The 24,171-nt window shown below is 36.7% G+C and overlaps 4 protein-coding genes across 4 annotated transcripts; 2 read left to right on the top strand and 2 right to left on the bottom strand.

The window, feature by feature from the left end:
• The first annotated feature begins 129 nt into the window (after positions 1-129).
• Positions 130-1,508, top strand: LOC134792394 (tRNA (guanine-N(7)-)-methyltransferase non-catalytic subunit wuho). Its single transcript, XM_063763687.1, has one exon. It carries the CDS (start codon positions 217-219, stop codon positions 1,342-1,344), a length of 1,128 nt encoding a protein of 375 aa, XP_063619757.1. The 5' UTR covers positions 130-216; the 3' UTR covers positions 1,345-1,508.
• Positions 1,364-15,509, bottom strand: LOC134792350 (uncharacterized). Its single transcript, XM_063763620.1, has 14 exons — positions 15,124-15,509; positions 14,727-14,931; positions 14,089-14,285; positions 12,847-13,099; positions 11,725-11,899; positions 10,680-10,819; positions 9,657-10,203; positions 8,735-8,913; positions 8,198-8,481; positions 5,391-7,287; positions 4,813-5,060; positions 4,175-4,271; positions 3,277-3,446; positions 1,364-2,425 (listed from the first exon to the last, which is right to left on the bottom strand). The coding sequence occupies exons 1-14, from the start codon at positions 15,249-15,251 to the stop codon at positions 2,245-2,247; spliced, it is 4,701 nt and encodes a 1,566-aa protein (XP_063619690.1). The 5' UTR covers positions 15,252-15,509; the 3' UTR covers positions 1,364-2,244.
• A 345-nt stretch (positions 15,510-15,854) lies between these two features.
• LOC134792253 (zinc finger protein 830) lies at positions 15,855-20,164 on the top strand. Its single transcript, XM_063763518.1, has 4 exons — positions 15,855-16,484; positions 16,948-17,069; positions 19,127-19,296; positions 19,989-20,164. The coding sequence occupies exons 1-4, from the start codon at positions 16,016-16,018 to the stop codon at positions 20,131-20,133; spliced, it is 906 nt and encodes a 301-aa protein (XP_063619588.1). The 5' UTR covers positions 15,855-16,015; the 3' UTR covers positions 20,134-20,164.
• On the bottom strand, positions 17,147-18,847 carry LOC134792252 (ATP-dependent (S)-NAD(P)H-hydrate dehydratase). Its single transcript, XM_063763517.1, has 2 exons — positions 18,539-18,847; positions 17,147-18,119 (listed from the first exon to the last, which is right to left on the bottom strand). The coding sequence occupies exons 1-2, from the start codon at positions 18,767-18,769 to the stop codon at positions 17,379-17,381; spliced, it is 972 nt and encodes a 323-aa protein (XP_063619587.1). The 5' UTR covers positions 18,770-18,847; the 3' UTR covers positions 17,147-17,378.
• Positions 20,165-24,171: the final 4,007 nt, after the last annotated feature.

The following is a 24,171-nucleotide window of genomic DNA, read 5'->3' on the forward strand; positions in this document are numbered from 1 at the left end:
TAACCTGTAGAAATAGTACAGATATGAGTTCGTTCAAGACCTTGTGGAAACCGTCCAACATTTATATAATGGTGTGTTAGATGTGTACCGCATCTATTCTGTCACTGTCAAATTTGACATTATGTTATGCCACACGTGTGAATGTGAACGGCATCCTTAACAATTTATTTTGAAAAAATTTGTTATTTTTATAATATTAACGGCAAATAATAAAAGATGAGTAGTATAGAAGTAAGTGATAACTACGTTGCTGTCACCAAAGGATTGCGCATTGACCGATACGACTTTGCGAAGCACGACTGCATCAAGATTCCAATAAGTAAACCTCTGGAAAACGATTCCATTTCTGATATTGTTATTTCCTCTGACTGTAAGTACTTGGCAGTAGTATCTACAGTTTCAAAACAGTTAACAGTGTTTGAATTGCCTCAATGGAACAACTACAAAAGTTTTACACTTCCAAGAAGTGCTAGCAAAATAAGATTCACCTCGAACAACGAACATTTATTAGTAGCTGATAAAACGGGGGATGTTCTCATATACGATATCAATAACCCTAACGATAGCGGCACAAAACTATTGGGACACTTAAGCTTATTGCTGGATGTTTTACAAACAAATGATGGAAAATATATCATAACCTCTGACCGAGATGAGAAAATCAAGGTTTCTTGTTACCCTAATACTTATAACATTCAAACATATTGTCTGGGCCACAAGGAATTTGTGAAACAAATTGAAATTCTACCGCATGACGAAAATTACTTGACAAGCACTTCAGGCGATGGAACTATAAAATGTTGGGACTATTTAAATGGAAAGCTGGCGCACACCATAGACACCAATGATGACATAAAGGATGCTCAGCTGCTGGAGAATTTTGTCAAAGTCATGAATGATGATGAAATTGAAGTGGAGAAATTGCCTATAGTTCACTACACAATCTCTCACTTGGATGATAACTCCAGTTTATTAGTAGTGGCTGTACATACCTGTAATACTTTACTAGTATACAGGTTAGAATCAAATAATAACCAATTATGTCACAAACTTTTAGAAAGAATTACAATGGACAGGTTCCCAGCTGCTATCAAATTATACAAATCATCTTTGTATGTCTATGATGATGTGGAATGCACAGTTCAAGTTTTAAAAATAGAATATAAGGACAATAAGATTAATGTTCAATCGGATAAAGTAATAAAGATGTTTGAAAAAGATGATACAAGTATTGACATCAGAGATAACAATGAATCCATCAAGTTATTGTATAAAAGGAAATTTGACAATGTTCAAGAATACCAAGAAAGGAAAAAACAAAGATTGGAAAAATCCATCTCATGAATAAGTAAAAAACAGTCAATTATCAGTTCAACCAGATAAGTTTATTACTTTCAGTAGGTACAGTCAAACAGAAATGTGAAGTGCACATTTTATACAAAAATAATTGAAACATAAGTAATGTTGGAACAGTCATTAATAAAGCTAACAAGTTAATATCTAAGCAGTTTCATTTTATTTTTTATACTAGGAAAACAATGAAATGACAATATCACAATTTAACTAAACACAATAAGGACATAAGTAATTAGGTCTGATATAATACTTATTGCTTTCTTAATAGAGGAGTGATATATTTCATTAGCAAATGTGACTGCCTATGTCAATTAGGAGTTGGCAGCAAAAGCATATTTATTTACTTCAAGCACCATAAACCAAGGAATACAAAAATATGGTAGTGCAAGTGGTGCAAAATATTGTAGCCTCAAATTTAATTCTACATATTTTGCGGTAACCAGATTGTTACTTACTGCATAATTACCACTAAACCAATGTCCCTTATTATATGCTGAGTGAGTATAATTGGAATAATGTTCATTATGTAACATTCTCAGATAATGAGGATCAATTTGGGATCAATATATCTTGCTGACAACTCCTAAGTTTATGAGCAAACTCTTTATTTCTCTGGCCAATAAATATTGAAAAAATGACTCATTATTCCACGCTTAACACAATGCTGTATGTGTATTTCAATACAGGTTCCAATGTCATTTTATCATCCCAAAACAAGGTCTTGCTAAGCTAAGCGTGGCTTTGTATCTTGACACTTTATTCTATAGGGATGACAGTTCATGAAAATTTAAAACTTAAAAATAGTTTGTATATTCAATTAATTATATCATATTTTTTACAATTGCCATAATATCTAAATGCAATAAATACAATCTAAACCATTTGCATTTACCTAGATTTAAGCACGTTAGCAAAGGTACGGAGCTGGGAGCTTAAAACATCAGTTGAACCACTTGAACTTAATAGTTTGTCTATGTCTTCCTTCAGTGCCATGAGGTCGGGCAAATTGTTACAGTCTGGGACATTAAGCAGTGTTGTGAATATTTTGTCCCATAAATTCTTCATATATCTGAAAAAAATTGAAGTTAATATAAATTCCAGCCAAATACGGATAAATCACAATTAGATTCATGAATCAATTTATTTTCAAAATGTAGATAATCGATCCCGTGAGTTTCATTGGATGTTTCTAATAAATCTGCTATCTATTGTATCCTAGAAACTTCCAATTTGCGAAAATAAATGTACTGTGCGCACTGCCTTTACACTGAGAAAGTGCACCTACCCTAGCTACATAATAATGACTGCACTCACTGAAAAAATTGAGTAGCAATTAAATCATTGTATTATGTCTAATAGTAGGTGTCACGGTACAGGTAAATTACGTAAATCATACCTTTTACATTAATTTTGAAAAAAATTAGTCCCGCCGTGTTTCTTGCCATATTGGGGTACCCTCCTCCAATTTAGGAGGGATTTAAATATTTTCGGGCAGAGCTGGTGTAGCTTTATTTGAAGTTCACAAGCGCATTGTAATATCCCTACTTGAATTTAAATATAAACAATTTTTATCTCTGAGGTAAATCTACTAAGGGGCTGTCCATAAATTACGTCATCGATTTTTGACGATTTTGGACCCCCCCCCCCCCCCTATAATCATCCAAAAATCATGCTTCAAATGACCCCATTTCCTCCTACTTCATGCTACCGTCATCCGATGTCCAGACCCCCCCCCCTAATTTGAAATGACGTAATTTATGAATAGCCCCTAAGTAAGGTGACTTCACAGTAATCACAGTTCATATTGGATGCGAATCTGCTAACCGCACCGGTGTGCGAGACGGACGTCGCTACATACGTGAATAGCACTGTCTCCCTCACACACCAGGTAGAATAGAGGGTAAACACATCAATACTTACCGAGGCAATTTCTTCTCTATATTCCACTGGCCTAGGCGATTAGCTACCTTCATATAACTGCCCATCAGAATGACATGTATAGTCCCGGCGAGGCAGTACAGGTCTGTCTGGTAAGTCCAAGGTTTCCCTTCTCTCATCTCAGTGCATGTGAAGCCTTCTGTTGCTATGAGCTGTAAAAGGGTACTATGTATGAGTATTGTTACAAAATATACAGTTTTCTAACTTGAGCACATAGCCACAGAATTAACTAGTAAATAATAGTACTAGGTACAGAAGGTTCACTCTCTAACAAAACGCGTCTATTGCGAGAGATACAAGCGCAAGCGCGAACAGGCGTCAGTTCCATAGCGGTGCACGGCAACTACTACTGCTAGGTCTGTGAGCGTGACTGCTAGACAACAAACTGGTGTGGCCACATGTACTTGTAGCGACGCGAGGAAATCGCGGAGTGAGCCACGCCTGACATAGCATAAAATTTCTCTAGATATTACTGCCACAAATGACCTCGAAAGTTTAACCTTTTGACCGCCAAAGACGCGTGCGGCTACAGCCCAATATCAACCTTCGTGCATTCCAGCAAGGTTCATGATGACGCGACGGCGGCGCGCCCGGTACGCGCGGCGTTCAAAAGGTTAAATACAGAGGTCAGAGAAATCCCACACTAGCGTCTTTTGAGCGTCGGCGTCTAGTTAGCGCTATGGAAAATGGTGTCGTTGCGCAGTTGCGCCAACGTTGCGTCAAGCAGCAGCCATAGAGTTGACTATATAGACGCGTACGCTCAGGAGACTCAAGTCTGGGTTCTCTCTTACGAGTTGAATTTTGATTGTCATTGCTAACCAAATATCGCGTCCGTGATTTTTTTTAATTTATTGCGATATTTCTAATAAATGAAAGTTACCTCTCTAAACGTTGTTCCTTCAGGGAACAAGGACATGTCGATGGAGCAGCCAAGATCAATCAGCTGCAGAGACGGGGTCCTCCATTCTTGCGAAGGTCTGAAAGAGTTTCTTTAATCAATCGTTCCTGTACTTGTATTATTACAAAAACATATTGTTTAATGCCTCAATGATTCTTGAAGAAAACAGAGTAGGTAGTATTATTTTTATTAAATACAAACTTTTATTTTTCCCACGACCTGCGTGATCGTCAATTGTTTAACATCTTCACGTATTAAGGATCCTGACCAAATTTTTAGTAAATTTTATAATTTTTCCCCGAGAACGATTTTTTCTACTCTATTCAGCACAACCGAAGTTTGAACCCACAATTTTTTAAACATCAAAAGGTATTAAAAGTGACTTAAGTTGCAATGCAAGTAAATTAATCAAAAATCTGTTGTATGGGAAACGTTCTCGCTCGAGAACATCTCTTATAGTAAACGGAGAACACTCGTAAACGGCACAACTCTAAAGTAAACATACACGTTTGAATCGCCTGTACCTAATCACATAATACGTGTATTTTGCAATCCTTATGCCAGCATACTGGCTACACTAATCAAGACACTAATAATTTAGTATTTTAAGTTTTACTTACATTTTCATCAACAAGAAGTTATCAGGTTTTATATCAGCATGAATAATTTGAGCTTTATGCAAGTAATGAACTATTGACAACATTTCTGCAGTCAGAAGGAAGACTATGAATTCGTTAATACACTTTGAGGTAGCCATTCGGATTTTGTTGGCGACGTCCAATAGGGACCCGTATTTCGAGTATTCGGACACAAAGAAACTGGCGTTGTCTCCAACGAAAGCTGTTGTGATGTCCATGTAGCCTGGAAGCTGAAATGAAACAGAAAATTAACAACCAATACGCAATAAATACTATAAATATTTTGAATTCTTAGGCAATACACTTGGCCGTAATTGCGGAAAAATATCTTTATCTTGGCGCTTTCGTGGTTACTTCCTCGATAAGGAGCATATTGATCTCTAAGTAAGTTAAATCAAAGTCGGGGCAAGACTCTAGCTAAACACCGGATGGATGACCACTTCATTTGCGCAAATACAACTCTGCATATTTATTTCAAAGAAAACTGATGCATTATGGATTTATAATTAGGCAAATAAGATCAAGTGTTTTGTTTTAAGTTAACAGATTAAATATATTACCATGAAGGGATCCTTTATCCTCGCTTTGATCTCCTGGCAGATATAGAACTCCCAAGGCCTGGCAGGTTTCTGATATTTCACGGCCACAGACCGGTTGCTATGTACGTCTAAGCACAAAAACACGGCGCCATAATTCCCTTTGCCTAGCTGCTTTTCGACGGCGAATTTATTGTTTCCAACTCCTACCGTCGTCGCTACTTGCAACTTGGGTACTGATCGAACCTCATTGTATCCTTCCGCGTGTGTTTTATTAGGGAATTTTACATAGTCTAACAATGAAGTTAGCATCTTTTTGTTGAATGGATCTATTACGTCTGGGAATTCAATGTCTGCCGGTCTGGGTATGTCAGTGGTTTCTACTAATGAGATCGAATGCGTAGATTTATACGCCGCACACTCCATGGAGTTTTCACTGTCAACATCCATTCCGTATCCATCGGATTGGAAGTCTGACTGTCTCGAATAAACTGAAGAGATTCTGCTTTCCTTGCTTAAAGAGTCTCTACTATCTTCAGATTGGAATTCGACTCGGTGCTCGAAGTCAAGCTGCCGTTTTGATATATCCTTCTGTTTCTCAATAGCGTGTGAAACCTTCGCCGATTGAATTGGTGTACCCGTCTGCGCTGTTAAACCGTCTTTGCTATCAGAGTCCGAAAGCCCAGAGGAAGGAGGAATCTGAGCCTGCTCAGGACTCGAAACGTATAGGTTTTTATGCATTTTCTGAGATATGCTTGGGCTGTTTGTGAATTTAGGCGTGTTAGCATTATCTTTCGGTTCATTCCTATTGGATATGAAATTGAGGAACTGGTTTGAGAATCCGATGTCGGGGGAATTCTGGCCGAGTTTGACATTAGGTTGATCGTGTCGGACGTTTCTTAAAGCTGATGTAGGACTCTTATGGGGCACTGGGGGTTTGGGAGGACTGACTTTATTCATAGCATTTTGTTCGTGGGGGCTTTGTTTCACTTGCGTCTCAGGAATACTCTCATGACTCATATTATTGCTATCGTGAGGAGCACGTTGAAGTTGAGGACTTTGATATATTTGGAACGGCTGATTCGGCGCTGCATAGCCAGCTTGTCCATTTTCCATTTGTTTCGGTGATTGCCGGTAAGAATTCTGCATCTGATAGTTTTGATTCTGTTGATACATGTTAGCGTTGCCGTATTGATTGTGCATTCCGTGATAATTTTGTTGGTTGTAGTTTTGATTGGGTGAAGGAGGGACTTGACTCACTTGACTAGTTCTCTGGTAATAGGGGTTGTTTTGGTACTGGGCTTGATGGGGCGGGCTTTGGAAGGGAGCTGATTGCTGTTGATTGGCGTAGACGTGTCTCTCCTGACCGTAATAGTCTTGTCTTCCGGCGTACACTTGTTGAGGGCTCATCATGGGTTGTGTCGGGTTTTGGTATTGATAAGTTGGGCTTTGGAAGCCAGGAGGGACGGGAGGGCTCATCTGATGAGGGCTCTGAATGCCCGCGTGTTGGGGACTGTTGTAAACGTTCGGGTTAGGGCTTGCGTAGCCCTGTTGAGGTTGGATTTGGTTGTTTGGGTATCCTTGTTGGTAGCCGTATTGTTGATATGGGTTGACCTGTGGGGCCGCTGGTCTTTGTGAAGTGTAGCCGTTGAAGTTTTGTGGTGCTGGCTTCTGGTATTGATGGTCGTGGGACAAATATGGCGCCGCTGGTGAGGGCTGAGGTTTTGCCTCCTCTCGCTTCTGCGGGTAAGCTCTACTTGCAAAATGGCCGTTGGCTAATCGTGGTTGCGTGGATATTGAATTCCTTTTGGAAGCCGTTGGTGGGCCTTGGTCGTTATGGTACATGGAATCGAATGGCGTAGTGGTGTAATTGGTGTAGTTATTTCTTGTAGATTGACTGGACGTACTGGAGCCTGATTTACTAAAATTGACAAAATTAGATTTCATATTAGTAGTAAGTATTCAACAATGAAGAAAAGTAATTATAAAACAAATATCTAAAATTATTATAAACAAACAACTCTTAGTAAGCCATCTTGTAAATGCAAGATTATATTTTAATAAACGGTTCCATTTTTTTACATGTATTTCTTAAAGCTCAAAAATAAATAATTATTATTTCTCAAAAAATAATATACGACCTTGATCAAACAAAACACCTTTTTGTATCTTTTATTATATCAACAATAGATGTCTACGTAATTAATTGCATGGGCATTTAAACTTCGTATAGATTTCAAAAAGTTCAAGAGATTACTTTGATGTAGGTATATACTTGAACATTATACAGTCATCTCATAAATTTCAGTTAAATTCACATATGACACATTTTTATTGGCAAGTGGCCCAAAGTGTCATGAACTCAATTTCTAGAAATAGAAGACCAGTGAAGGCTATTGGCTTTGATTGACATACCTACTAATTGGATTTAATCACGTATAATTCTTACGTAGTTATTGACCACGAACTACGACATCTAACAAAACACAAAATTTAAAAAAAACTCTGAAATAGTTAGGGATATATAGAAATATACAGGTCCATAACGTCGATGCAAATAATGTAACAAAGAATTATCAAATTTAGTCCTATTTCTTTAAATAAATATCCAATGAGAAATATAAAGTCGACATTTTAAAATTCTTAAATAAATATTGTTGAACTCGTAGCTCTTGTACTACTTACGTGTCAAAAACCTCAAGTCTTAAAATTTCGATTCCGTGTAAATAAAAAAATACTTATTAACAGCGAGAAAACAAAACTTGCTCCTCTCATCAACTTCACAGGTCGGTTACCTGCCTAAAATAATGGAACATGCAGTTAAAATTTACCTGTTAGATTCCCTCGTAGCCTCCATTATAACTGAAAGAGCGCCCTGCGTATCCACAGTCGCATGTTCCGCCATTTGCCGCGAATCATCCCTTTTGCCAATACCACTCTGTAACTCTATAGTACTCTCATCCATATGGAACTTGGGAACAGTTGATAATTTGTTGGTATGGTCTATGTTGTTCGGTTTTTTGAACTGGGACATGTTTGGCGTACTAGCGTCTTTTACGTCAAAATTGAATGCTTGAGTGAATTGGGTTTCTTCGAAATACATGTTTTTTCCCGTCTGAAAAAACGTAAAGGTTTCTTATACAAAATTTAGTATATAGTTATTTAGTATGTTAAATATGGAAACCATGACGACATGGAAATCCGTGAAAGAGGCATATGTTCTGCAGTGGACTCGTGTAACACCAGTTACACGAACCATTTCGAGCTACTTTTGAACCCTTCACAACTTGAAACCTACTTAATAAAAATTTCCACAAAAATAGAATATGGCGTCAACCAGCAAAGAACTAAAACATTATATAACTTACATTCCGTGCATCGGGGCTGTTAAACTTGTTCGCGTTCTCCTTGTCCTGAGGTACGGTGTGAGCTCCGGTGTCTTGCTTCTTCTTAGCGAGAGCCATCGTCATAGACCTGTCTTCGTGGATGTCGAACTTCATGTTGGACACGTCGAATTGTTGCACGACTGGTTGCACCATGGTAGGTTCTAAAAATGAGTGCAAATGAAATAGTTACAAAAATTTCTATGAATTTTTGGTCTATTCCCGATACTTTATCTAGTCACCTTTCTTCACAAACAGTCAACTCTAAGGGGGCGTATATTAATTACGGCTCATAAATGTATTTTTAAACTAAAAGAAATAGAAAAAAAAACAACGGGTTGCACTCCGAGAGTGCCGACAGAAGTGAAAACTCAATGACTAGTCCAAAATGTCTGCAGCACTATGTATAATTGACCCATCCTCCTTTCTATTGAAAAACTTTAGTTCCGAAATTGCTGGTCAGTGAGCTTGTTTAAAATTCGAAATTCAAGTTAATTGTTTAATATTGGAATAGAAATTGTAAAGTTACCTTGCAGACCTCGCATCTAAATATATTTGGTCATGATATTTTGAGTTTTATTCACCAGTACTAGAGTTCACTTTTATTAGCGATTTCGTCAAGATGTAGCTTTATTGAATTATATTTGAGTGATATAAAGTTAGAATGTAACTGTGAGATCCTCGTATTTCAACCCGTACAAGATTAGAACCTTTTTCATTGTAATGTCATTGAGTTTTTCTTTATTGATTTAAATGCCATCTAAATGAGTGGCCATCTAAACGTTACGGTCACGTGATCGCCTTACGCTGTCTCGAGTTTATCATTTTTATCCCCACCTCAAAAAGTGCCCAGCGCCGCTAAAGAAGTTTTCACTTCAAAAATATTTTCGGTTAAGGAATTTCTTACCATTGTCATTGAAAATGTTTCGTAGCTCCCACCGCGCCTCCTTCGTATTCATGGTGACATTAGTGATCGAGTCGCCAAGCAAATTCCCCATCAAACTCCTATTAAACTCCTCCATCAAATTATTCTTCCCATAATTCCCACAAGCATTCTCATTCCCATAGTTATTATTAGAAGCTGTAGGCTTGTCTTGTTTCTCTTCTCTCTGGTTTTCGTCAATCTTGTTTGACAGTTGGCTTAGTTCTTTAGAATCTAGATTTACCAAAACTTTAGGTTCTCCGGGTGAGTGCATGTTCGTTACCCTGGTAACATTTTGTATGGTAGGCATGGTTAGAGGCATCAGCTGACCTAAGTGGTCCTGCTCGGCGTCTAAAGCGCAGTTGGCTAAGGTCTCAAGCGCGCTGCATTGAGCCAAAGTTTCATTTATTTTGCTAGCGTTTCGTTGCTCCTCTACCACGGTTTCGTTGTAGACGGCTTTGGATGTCCTTTCTAAGTTGTATTTTCTTGATCTAATTTCTTCTAAACTGTATTCAGTGTCATCTACATATACCTAAACGGAAAAATATAAATCAAATTTGATAAAATACTGCTATAACTTTCATCATTCTTCTTTGAGCAACAAAAGCATAATGTGCCCAAAATTTGTAAAATCACGGTATAACACATTGTGTTTCAAATTTACTCCTGACGCGACCCCCTCAGTATGTACAAAATGTTTCACTTATGTGTATTGCTTTATAGTCGGCAGAGGCTTCGCGACCCCCACAGATTAAAAAACACTGGTACAACATATGAATCAAAATTAAAGTTTAGAAATTACGTGATATGGTTAATCCTACGGTAAATTCCAAAATCTTAGAGTCCATTTTCAGAATTACCAGACAATCGGAATTATATATACAGAAAATAAGAGTAAGTTAACCTACTTTTAGAGTAATTTATTTCATTACAAAGTATAGGATTTTAAATAAAGTAGTGTCTAAGGCACGAATAATTCAAACGTTTACTAAAGAAAATAAAACATACCTGAGACTTATTATAACACGGAATTTTCGTGGGGTCGACAGGGTCAGGTACATTCAAAGGTACGGTAAACGTCAGGTCGTCTACACAATAAGGCATATGGTTGGCTGGAAGTTTCAGGACATCTTCTTCATCTATGTAGGCTGTTGAAAAATGATGAAATTTCATGATCACTCTAGTATTTTTTTATCAACTAAATTTTTTAAAGTTATCATCGTCTCCTAGACGTTTTCGGTCACAGCGTATCCTTTCTACCGCTGAGTTTCGCTGGTGGTGACTGACTTAGCCAATCTTTGCAGCAAATGTGCGGCCACACTCGCTGCAGGTTTAAAGTAACACAATAAGGAAAGAAGAAATCCGAATATAAATAATTTGTGTTTTCTGTGTACACGTATCTTTATTGACATCGTGAGATTCGTGAGGAAACCGGACTAATAAGACCTATTTAGTTTCTCCTCTGGGTTGGAAGGTCAGATGGCAGTTGCTGTCGTAAACACTAGTGTCTACGGCAATTCCGATTATTTGTCAAGCGAACCCCAGGCTCCCATGTGCCATGGTAAACAGCCGAGCCAACGCGAGGAAGATGATGATGATATCTCTTTTTTGACACCACATTTTAAAATTACTCGAGGTTACTCGTATGATATTAATTTTTACGTTAAGCATTTCATCCAATGTAATATTTAGATGAGTTGTTACGTATCTTACAGCCTCGTTAGTCAGCTGCCGCTCCGTTGGTGGATTGATGCACGGTAGCGACAATAGAGAATTGAAATAGTTTAACAATTTCCTTCCTACAGGTACTTTTCAATTCATCAATTCTACAGCATAATAATATCTTTGCATTGAAAGTATTGACACCTTAAAATATCCTGTCTCATATAAGTTGTTGCACCATTCTCACTTGACAGACTGATCAACGTCACCCAGCGCGCGGTTTACTAAGAATTTAACGAAGGCTTTAACGATGACAAACAGTTTGGTGCAACCGACCCTAAATATGTAGTTGTAAATAATAAGTTAATAACCAAATTAACATTGTACTTACGAGTAAAAGGCAAAGGCTGATGTGGTACAACATTGGTGTGTACCATTTTGGTTTTGGCGTTGGTCCAAATCCCAACTTCTTTTTCGTTCTCTATGTTGCCGCACGATTGTACTATGGAGGCAGGGCCTGGATTGTCAGCCATTGGGACGGCAGAATGTGAGGTTGATGGGGCATCCTTAGTGAAAATAAAAGTATAAAAATAAGATAAGTTTAGTATACTTCAGGGCTCAGGCTTAATCTGGCCAGATGTCCGCGCAAGTAGTGTCAGAGTGACTAAAATACGTACTTTAATACACACTTGTCCTTTGATATGCCAGAGGTCCTACCCTGACACGAACATCAGAAATCTTTATTGCGAACAATTAGAACAAATTGGTATTGGTCCGTTCTCAGTCCAAAAACATACGAATTATCGTTGTAACATTACATGAATTTCTGATACGAACTCATCCTCTAATATGGGCTGATTTTCAGCAACTGATAATTGATATAAATTTCAATATGAATAACGAAAGTCTCTTGCGATCTTAAAGGTCAAATAAAGGTCATTGGAAATATACATTCATAAATGGTGACCACGACATTAAGGATAGGCATTCTAAAAACTGTAGTAGCAGCACAAGACACTTCTTAGCAGTTTTTTGACTGGGGGCAACACCAACAAAGCTACGCTAAGAGCAAGCAAAGTTAAGAGATGCCTTATGTAATAACTACTTCCTGAATTACCTGGATGTCACACAAATGTCTACAGAAAACTGAATTTAACTTTATACATGCTATACTTGCTGCAAAACCAAATGGCGAGTCAGGTCATAATGCCATCTCTTTCACTCTTGGTAGGTCTTAACAAGGGTAAAGGAGTCATTATGATCTCAGTCGCCACTCGCCAGGTAGTTTTGCAGCAAGTATAGCAGCTAGCATAACATTAGGAAGGCCCATCCTAAAGTCAAAGCTCTGCTGTTGCCCACCACTATGGGTACTCACATTATGTTATCCCCTGTCTGACCCACACTTAAAGGGCCCTCACCCTCAATTTGATTTTACTCTCTATTTGTTCCCAAATATTTCTGATGTCTAAGGTACATAACAATTAAGAGTTAAAGAAATAAAATAAGCACTAACCTCATAAACGCTGATCATAACATTAGAATTAGGTGTCCTAGAGTCAAATCCGTGCTGTTGCCGCACAACTCCAGGAACTACACTCCTTATGCTATCCCCCACTCTCTGAATGGGCACATTGGCTATATTCCGTCGCTTGAACGACTTGAGGGAAGTGAGCGCCATTCTGGTCTCGGCTAGGGCTGATGCTGCCTTCCTTTTTGTTGGTGAATCATCATGGAGCATTCTTTGTGCGAAGACTAGTTGGAAGTTCCTAAAACGAAATTTTATATTAGAATTGTTTCTAAGTGTTCTCTTAGTTCAAAATACTTTGCTTTTTCAAGATCCACTAGTATGCCATACAGAATAAGTAAACTCGCGAAGAAATTGTTATTAGGTCCATGTAGACATGCTTTGGCCTCGGCTAACATATGTGCACTACCACAATACTTTAGGTAAGGCACATCTATACCAAACCAGCAGATTCGCGCGACAATTTGTGGCTACAATGGCTTTTGTGGAATATTGACACAAACATAAGCAAAAATCAGGAAACAACAGACAACAGTAAATAACTTTCGGGTGTGAAAAATGGACTTTTTTTTTTTTGGGACGAAACCCCTTTATAAAAGTAAGTCTTTGTATTAGAAACATAGAATAGGTATAACCAAACGAAATTTAACTGTAGTATTTATGAACTGAACAGCTGTATTAAGTTTAAAACATAATTATTTTCGGTTTCAAACTAACTAATCTTATTTAAATGCATGTAGTGGATATGAACTCATCACATTACATGAATTAGTAACCAAAAAATGTAGGTCAATAATCATTACTAACTTGCCAAATTGACTGTTGCTTAGACAGCAATAAAAACTACTGTTCATGTAATATCAAGTCAATAAACTCATAAATGATGCAATGTCATGAAATTCCTGTACAACTTCGCGAATTACAGTTTATTGTTATACCTAATTATGGTTGAAATTGGATTGGATTATCAACAATTAAAATGGTAAACTAAACAAAATACCATATACAAAAAAAAAGTGACCAAGGCCTCAAGCCGAGCGCTAAAGACATCTATTTTGATTTGTAATTTATACATATAGGCTTGGGAGTATGTAAAAAAACAAATCAAAATATTTAATTATAAATTTGAGTTGTAATTTAAATTGTTTTGTAAAGGCTCATAGGGTGAGCTAAAATTTGTTGTGTAACTTGTGTATGTTATGTATGTAAAGAATATAAAATGCTACTGACATATGGGCCTGTTCAAGCTCATCCAGAGGCTGCGCTTTAGCCTGGAGCCCTAACATGTACACCTGGTTGGCTTTCTTGAAGTCTCCAGACTCCTCGCAGTAGCAGGCCCAGGCTCGGTAGAATTCTGAGCATTCTACTCCTATGCCTGTGTTGTAGAGCCTTTGGTATATCTCCAAGGGGTTGGAGAGACAATCAACCTAAAAGGTAAATTGGTTTTTAATGAGGGAAACCTAATTGTGTTTGAGTTTATCTGTCATCAGGTAATTTAACAATATAATCCAATGGAATCTTGCTGTCTAGTCATACAGGTTCACAAGTTAACAACATCAAACAGCATTTGAAAAAAAACATAGGATATACTGTGAAACTTCTGTTACTAATTTTAGGTTTTCAGACCACACAGTTGTACATTAGTGTTAAAAAAAATGGTTAAAGTATGAAATAGAATTCTAGAGCATAAACAATATCAAACATTAACATTAATTAAGAATATCAACACTGAATTAACCATTATTGGATTTCATGACCTTAAAATGAGGTTTAAAAATTGATCATCACCAAAAGAAGGATTAATATTGATACAGTCTAAGTTCTTTAGAAAGCTCTTGAAATAATGGTATTGATATAAAGGTACTTACATATTTGATCCACAGCTTAACAAGCCTCCTGTCTTGATAATACCTTTCATCTTTCTCAAACAATAACAAGCAATCTTTGATCAACTTGTCAATATGGCCCTCATGGCCATGTTTTGGGTAGCACTGTTCTACCCATTGTATGTAATTGAACCATGGATCCAAAGGGTCAGGCCCCTGATAGTTATTGATAGCAGCCTCATGCTCCCTAGATACAAAACAATTGTTTGTAAAACATTCAATCTGAAGTAATTTTCCTGAATCAATCTATGTGTTGTCTCAAGTCTAAAATAAAAGCGGTACAGTTCCTGAGACGTGTACAATAGCGGAATGCCCTATATACTCATTTAAACTACCAAACGAACGGCTCATATGTTTGAAAAGCATGTTAAAAGCTTACTCTTTTTGCAACTGCAACTGCCTCTGGGCATCAACATCTGATTGAGCCTGCAACGCCGTACCCAGCTGAGCCAAGTTTCTGCCGCCTCTCAACGGCTGGATGTTCTCCTTGCTAACGTCGATGTCCATTTTAGAGCCAAAATACAGCTGAAGTATCACAGCATCGGGAATAAACACACCACACTTCGCGACAAATACGTGATATCGGAACACCGAATTTTAGGGCTTGAAGCGTACGATTGATATTTACAATACCGCACTCGTGAAGTATGTACACTTAAAATTAATATTAAAATATATTTTGCGGCGAAATTAACTACAATTACTAAATTTTAGCTTTCAAAATCAGAAAAATCTTGGTGACTGCTACCAACTGAAGAAGCACTAAATTGCCAAAATCGCATAGAATTTTGATGTCTATGGTAGCGTTCAAATTTCATAAAAAATATGTCCGTTAAAAACCAAAATGCTTAAAATGGTTTAAATTAATTCTGAGTCTTTGATATTATGATAAACATCGAAGATTTACCTATAATGCTAGAGCATTTAGCAAGCTTATGTTTGGTTTTATTTCATTAAGAGTATTTTAACCGGTATTTGTGATAATATTTGTTTGGGGTACTATTTGAGATACACATTAAGACGCTGATATGTTGTATCTACAAGATGTCTATGACTGGACGTACTGGACTGTCAATTTTATAATGACATTGACATACTTTACTACTTTTGTCAAATGTATTTATTTGGATTTCGTATTCCTGCTCTGCATAGTTTTAGTTTTAACAGTAATTCAGAGTATTCCAGATAACACCAGAGCACGCACGTCTCTTTGTTATCTATAGCGCGCGTTAGCAGTTCCAGCATTATCAATTGTAGCACTCGTGTTCACCATGTCGCTCCGCGCGCAAATGGAGAAGAAGAAGGCCCAAGAAGAAATGCGGCGCCTCATGGCAGAACGCAAAAAGAAAGACGTCAAGGCTACGAAGATAGATAATCCGCTGGCCAAATATAACAACTTGGGCCAGCTTATGTGCTTACTATGCTCTTCTGTGGTCCGTTCAGAAGCAGCATGGCCAGTGCATCTTAATAGTAAACAGCACAAAGAAAACGTCGAGAAAGCTAAGGAGTTAAAGAAAATCACTAACGATTTCACAGATGCTAAAAAAGTTAAAAGATTAGGTGTTCCACCATCAGATGCTCCACCGGAGAAAAAATTAAAGAGCATACTGAAGAATGCTGGCGATGTTAAACCTGTACAGTTACCGAAGGGTAATGTGCCTAACATAATTACTTATCACGACGAGGAGATAAAAAGGGCTCCTTTGAATTTGGATTTAGTGCAGTCAACACTAAATGGAGGTAATAGCAAATATTCTAATATGTAAGTCACTTAAAACTAGTGCATTATTTCAAATGTATTTGTTGCAAACAAATGTTTTTGGTTCTAAGCTACTTGCTAAGCATTAAAATGTTTTGTACCAATTCAATTGTATTGCTATACTTTATGCATAGGTACTTCAATGTTCAAAATATTATTTCAAGCAGCAATAGCAAAGTTGGTTAAAAACCTAGTTGTTATAGGTATGTATGCCATGAACAAGCCCACGTTTTATGTTTGCAAATCAATCAATCGTTTATTTGCTGATAAAAACATAGTACTTTGCATGCAAATAGACAATGTCAAAATCTTAAGTCATGAAGGTTGATATTGGGCTGAAGCCATGCACATCAGGTATGTTGTATTGTCTCTTGTGCTCAAAGGGCTAAGTAAACTTGTAGCTCATCAGTGCAATGTAATATCTTGATTTTTTTTATGTTAAAGGTGATGAGAAGCCTGGATCCAGTATGAAAGTCCAGGATTCCAGTGGCAAAGATAAAACTCCACCTGTACCAGAGGCACCTATACCAGAAGGATTTTTTGATGACCCTATATTGGATGCCAAGGTAATTTTCTCCATAAACTTACAAGAGACAATGACAGATTTGCATACCCAATGAAACACAAAATGTACTACACACAATGCATTAATCATGTTATTTTTAATTATTTTATATTTCAGTTATAAAATTACTAAATTCAAAAACTTTTTGGTTTATAGATGCTTTCAAAAACTAACATAGCAAAAATTATTTCTTGTATTCTTAAAACTAAAAGATACAACCCAGGCCAATCTATGTAACACCCATATTAAATATAAAAAACAACACTCTCTAAACAGTACTATGATGGTATGTACTTGCATTCCTATAATATTATAGTCCATATAACTCTTCAAAAGATTCATGGATGTATTCAATCATATCACCAGCTAGCATACTTCTGCCTTTGACTTTAAAAGCCTTCTCATTACATAACCTTACAAGAATTGATGCTGAATAGCAGGCCAAGGATGCTGCTGTCCGAGGATCAGCAGCCAAACCAATCTCAATCTTATCCTTATTACTCAAAGTCCAATTTAAAAATGTAGCAATTGATCCTGATAAAAGATCCCCTTGTCCACCACATCTTCGGTTAGATCCGTATACATTAGACTTCCACTCGGCTTCCGGAAGCGAAGAATATACTTGATCCTCTTCTCCTTTCTTGAAAACTGTTACGTTTTCCCCAAGGGTTCGTAACTCTGAAGTCCCACCAAGGCTGCTGCATAGCCTTTCAAATTCTATTTTATTAGGAGTCAATATAACAGGTGATGAGAAATCTTTAATAATTTCTGGTTTGCTAGTTACTAGAAACAGTCCATCTGCATCAATAACTAAGGGTATTTTCTTGTCTTTTATAATGTTTATCAAATCTGTCACAACATTGAAGGTTTCCGTCTCTCGTCCCAGTCCTGGACCGAGGACTAAGGCATGAAGTCTTTCCAGCCATGGAGAAATTTGTGCGGTAGCATTAGGGTGGTCCAGTAATGGATGTACTATCAGTTCTGGACTGTACGACTTGATGACGCTTGCTGCTGAAGATGCACAAAATATGTGCACCAAATCAGCTCCAACCTGTAAATTTGTAATTATGAATTGCCATATGATCTAGGACAGGGCTTCTCAAGATATTATAGGGTCAAACACTTAAAAATTTCATATTTTTATTTCCTTTGGGTATTTTTATTTCCTTCTTTTTTGAATACATTAATCTAGTTATAAAATCGCCAATTGAATATATTTTGTTGTGTGTGTGTGCTCTCAAATTATTATAAGTGCTTTATGTGTTATACATACATCTACAGAACAAACTAATAATTAAATCTAAGGACATTATAGTTACTTCAATTATATTCAGAATAATCTGGAGAGGCTAAAAATTAGGCCAAAGTCCAGAGTACTTACGGATACTTGCCATAAGTTCCATAAAATACTATAATGTGGTGTGTTAAAATATGTACTAAGTGGGAATAATATTGATAGACCAAACTCACTTTCAAAGCACTTATCCCAGCAAAATAAGGCGCTCCCGTGTATTCTAAGGATCCTCCAACTATTCCTATCCTACCGGCCTGCCCCTTGTGTTTACCTCCGTCTAACTTTGGTATGCAAGCCTTTACCGATTTCAACAGTGTTTCGTTCATTGTGCCTTTGTATCGACAAGTATTAATTCTTAAACACCAATTGTATAACTTTGTTGATAAAATATTACTCGATATCAACATACCAAAACGCTGTTTATAATAATTAATAATTAATATAAAATGACGATGTTTTGATAAGATTTGACGTTTTCACAAAATTACACTGGGAGGGATCGTTCGGATACTTCCAAAGTCACCAAAATTGACGTCTAATTTATTACATATTTATTCCTATATTCGTTATTCTATTACATGAAAAGTAAATATATCTTGTTATACGATATTATATTATTTAAAAATAGAGTATTATAAAAATAAACTATATATATAAATAAAAACATCGTAAATTGATTAATTAGATTGAATATCAGAACGTTTATGTTCAGCAAGGTAATGCTGTAGGTACACTAACGTAAGAAATCGCTTTTTATGTTTCAGGTGCGAAATATAGAGTACAAGGATCCGGTAGAAGAGGAATGGGAAAAGTTTCAAAAAGAAATAAAGGAACAAGCTACTGCCTCAGCTGAAATAATAGCTGGGGAACAAGAGGAAGCCACGGCGGAAAGACAGATTGATGAAATAGAAGAACAGATGAGAAATTGGAACAGGTACGCACTTGTGTTGTAGTTACAACACTTTTATACTTTTCCTGGCAAATGATACTTGAACTGGCAAGCATGCACATTTAGCGGCGTCGCCCGTGATCAGATTAGTTAGGTATAGGATGAATGACGTGATTGGACGCAAGTGAGCTGTAATTCCGGTAGTTGTTTATCGCGGTGTTATTATACGAGTGTTTATTATTTATATAGCCTAAGCAATTCCAATAAGCCGTAATTTTCTTTTTGGTTCTTTAAAACAATTATACATTTAGGATTAGCATGATAATTGCTGTGCTTTTACAACCGACATGTTATTGGTCATATGCGTCCAATATAAATTTAGAGTGAAATCAAATGCTTCCTTAGATTTTCAAGGATGCGATTGACAATACGCCATAGTTTAGCATGGGAAGCGTTTATACTCTAACTAAATCATAATTAGATTCCAAAAAAAGTAAGACAATGTTGCCACTTTTTACTAGCGCGTCTTGTATTTATGTAAAAATAAGTAAATAAAAGTACTTTTTTTAATCGTAGGAGTAAAATTACCAATAAATAAATTATCTTAGCGTATTTATTTATAAAAAAGAAATTTACTATTTTACAAACAAATTATTGAAGTGGCAACATTGTCATACTTTTTTTGGAATCTAATTATGATTTAGAGTTTAGTTATTCATATGTCTTATTTTTTGCAGGGTCTTAGAACTAGAATTGAAAAAAGAAGAAACAAAAAAAAACAAATTAGATACAGAACAACAAAGTGAAAATGAAGAAGATTCAAATGATGAAGGTGATATTGACGAATTTTTGGATTGGCGAGCTAAGAAAGCATACAGTTAATAATGATAATAAATTTATATTTTGAAATCCACCATATGTTTCATTTGAATTTTTGGATTTTAATTTGCGATTTGGTAACCAATTTACTAGTTTAAACCGACAACACTAGTCAAAAGATCTGAAGCGCTTTATATTACATATACATACGAGAAAGCCGGTCGGCCTCCCTACAAAAAGTGCCCGGCGACCGTGTAGTCATCTAATAAGCGCTTGAGGAATTAACGGACCAACGATTTTGATAGCACTGTGTTATTATTATTTTAAACGTCAAACTTCTATTAAATTATTACGTTTAGTTACAGCTATGTAGATGTAGCTTTAATGCACGGACCTAGAGAGTAAACCGGACAGAGTACATTAGCCAAAAAGTGTGTCCACATGAGAAGTCAAGGTGGGCCGTTGCATCTCTTTCTAATTAGGGTGACCATAAGTCATATGTATGTGGGATATTAGGATAACATTGAATATATAGTTTGGCCAGGATCTTTTCTTATTCGTGCATAGTTATAGAGAATCATACTGTATTTTCGCTGTACTAGTATTATGGTCTGAAAAGGGATGGATATAGTTTTTTTTCTCTTCTGTAAAACGCTTCACACAACCTTAGGCACTTAATTTAGTTGTTCTAAAAGCTGTTGCTAATAGGCGCACTGGACCACGAACATAGTGGATCGTCAGGAATGTGGTCCGCCGTAACGTCTGTCAAGAACACGGGTATGAGTGAGAGAGATAGAGAGACAGATATGGTGACAGAACCAGAGGGTCTACCGCGAATCAAGTTCGACGTGTTGCCTCTCTGTCACACTTACGTACGAATTTACAAGTGCGACAGAGAGACAAAATGTCGAAAGTGGTTTGGGGTAGGCCCTCAGGGCAGTGGGGGATTTACAGTATTTGCCGTCCTAGGCCCCAGGCCCTGTAGCAAGCACTAGACGCCCCTTTCTCAGCACCCATCATATAGACTGCCACCCTAGGCCCGGGCCTACTCGGCCTTAGAGCAAATCCGCCACTGCCTCAGGGTCGCGTGGATCCGCTACGCCCGTTTGTTATAGTTTTTAACTAGGACGCTTGTCACTGGAGCATAAATTAAATTAAAAAAATAAATATCATTTATTATCAGGCGACTAAGGCCCATACCTTACAAACTAACATAAGTAAAAATCTTACAAGCTAAAAATTATTTCGGCGTCACCGTAAACCATAAACACCGAAGTTCGCAAATTGCGACCATCTTTCTCTGTCATTGTAATTACTCCTTTATAGGAGTAAAAGAGAAAGATGCCCGTAATTTGCGAACTTCGGTGTTCACGGTGGTAGGCCATCTGTGCGAAAAGAGAAGAGTCGTGAAATGTAAAGAAACTAGTGATGTGCCGTTCCCAGTAAATTTTCCAAAGAGGGTAAGCCCTCATACGCACGAGCGCTTTTTCAACGCGCGTTAAAAAAGCGCGTTAGAATGAAACAAATGGAAACATGTGTATTTGTTCACACGATGGTGGTGGCGCTTTTTATCAAGCCTTGTTTTTTTTTTTCGACTTTAAGCGTTGGTCGTTAAATCGAATCTAGCGTGTGAACGGATTCAACCCCTTTTGTAACGCGCGTTGAAAAAGCGCTCGTGCTTATGAGGGCTAAATTCCCAGTAACGTTTCTGGTATCGTCCCAAAAGTCAGTAAATTACGATAAACTTCTATTTTTCTTTTATTATCTATGTGCTTTTTTATTATTATAACAATTTATAAATGTGTCTGTAATGTTTAAGGACTTTGGATTTCAATTTTTGCAATTATTTATTCTGTATTGGCTCTCATTTCACCAATTCAAACATGCCGAAATAAATACATACCTATTTATGAAAACTTACGTTTAAGTACGTAATAAGAATTGTGTAAAACCATAAAGGAAGTGGTAAAACTGGTTCTCATCGTGCCGACATCATGGTCACCCTAATGAGTTTGACAATGTCTAACTTGTATTTTTATGTGAAATGTATGTAAAATGTAATAATTGTGGCTTCCTTGTGAAACGATATTACACAGTAAGAAATTATTTCACTCCCACAACCTTTAACGCAACATTTCTTCACCATTTTTAAGAAATTTTGCATTCACGTGTTTTGTAAATATGTCATCAGGTTAGGGATACCAATTAATATTCAAACTTACTACTACAATGTCTACCATATCAAAATTAGTGTTTTTTATTGTTGTGCACATGCTTGGTTAAATCAGTTAATAATATTGACATCATAATTATTTACAAATTTCCTAAAAGATATCAGAACCGTACTCTGAATATAGCACTTAAATAATATAAGAAGGTATTTAATTTCAGTAGTATATTGATATAAATACTACCACAATGGTATATTTTTAACATTGGCAACATGTGCGAGTGAGACACCGCGGCCCACCTTTGCTATCTCAAGTGGACCGTTTTCTCTGTACTGGTACGAACGTCTTTCTGGCTCTGTGATAAGGTTCAATTTAGTATGGCAAAAAAAGTGACAGTTCACTCCTTCTTATAACTCCATGCTTTAATGTCAATAATGACTTGCCATATTTGTACACTAGTCGGCTAGTGTTGTAATGCACATGCAAACACGATTTGTATCGAATGATTTTATGAAACATACATTTTCAATTTATTGATTTTTAACCTTGATTATTTTACTGGATATAACACAAGGCGTTTAACAATTATAATACTATTTTATTACCGTTCTATTCCTGGTTACTTGATTAACGGCATGTAAAAATGATTTGTCATTTTACGTTATAACATCGATTTTTTTTATATTCGTACATCACTACTAGGGTTGCCAGATTTTTTTTGAGATATGTAGTATTTGGCGGTTTAAAGGATCAAAAATGAAAGTATACACGGAAAAAATTAAGTATTTCTTTATTTCTTACATATTTTTGCTTATTCTAGTTTCAGTTTTAAATAAAGTATTTTAGCATACTTTATATGTTTCGTATTTCATAACCTCGTCACTCCTGTATTTTTCCGACAGCAGTAGTCATATCTGCTGGCTGTACTATACCAAGTACAAACCAAGAATAGTGCTTCAGACCAAAACAAAAAGATGTCGATTTTAGAGATCTTTTGAAGTGAGGTCTTATTTTCTGTATTTTTTTTGGTATGTTTATTAGAGATGCAACGGATAGTTGTTTGGACGGATATTCGGCCAGCGGAATTATACCTACATTTCGGTTTTTCAGGCGCGCATTCTGCAGGTTTGACCTGTTTCCTAGTGAACGTTCGCGCGGACACATTTCTAGGTTCGAAATGAGTGCGCGTGCAAGTCAGTGGAATGTTTAAATTGTTTTAAAATAATAAACAAGAACGATTATGACCGTGTCTGTTTCTTAAATCGAATTTGTTTACTCCAAAATCAAGCATTGTTACTATCCGGTATCCGGCCGGATAGTAGGTCACTATCCGGTATCGGGCCGGATAGTAAAATAATGGCCGGATACCGGATAGTAACCGAATATCCGGTGCATCTCTAATGTTTATTATGGATAGCACCTCTTCAAGAAGGAAATTAATTAATTGAAAATATTTTGTACTTGTGTGAGTACATTCGGTTTTTACACAGTATAATAAAAATATATTTAAAAAGTTAAAGGATTTATTTAACATAAAAATTAAATCATATTTTTACTCTAAACTCTTCTTATAAAAAGGTGAATTATAGCTGGTCAAGCAAATCTTGACAGTAAAAAAAGGCGCGAAATTCAAATTTTCTATGGGACGAGATCCCTTCGCGCCTACATTTTTCAAATTTGCCGCCTTTTTCTACTGACAAGATCTGCTTGACCAAGTATAAAAACTTCATTTCATTATTTTAATATCATACTATATCCACGGAGGTTGTATTTAGGTGTTCAAAACCTGGACTAGATCTCCAGACCTACCCCTTGCACTTTGCCTACGTCGCGCCCTTGTGCACTAGTGCTTCTACCACGGCTACGCCCACCTCATTGGCAACGAGCACTTTGAGATCGACGACTGCTTTACCAGCATACCAATTTTTAT

The sequence above is a fragment of the Cydia splendana genome, chromosome 7 (genome assembly GCF_910591565.1).
Source record: "Cydia splendana chromosome 7, ilCydSple1.2, whole genome shotgun sequence".
NCBI classification, from domain to species: domain Eukaryota; kingdom Metazoa; phylum Arthropoda; class Insecta; order Lepidoptera; family Tortricidae; genus Cydia; species Cydia splendana.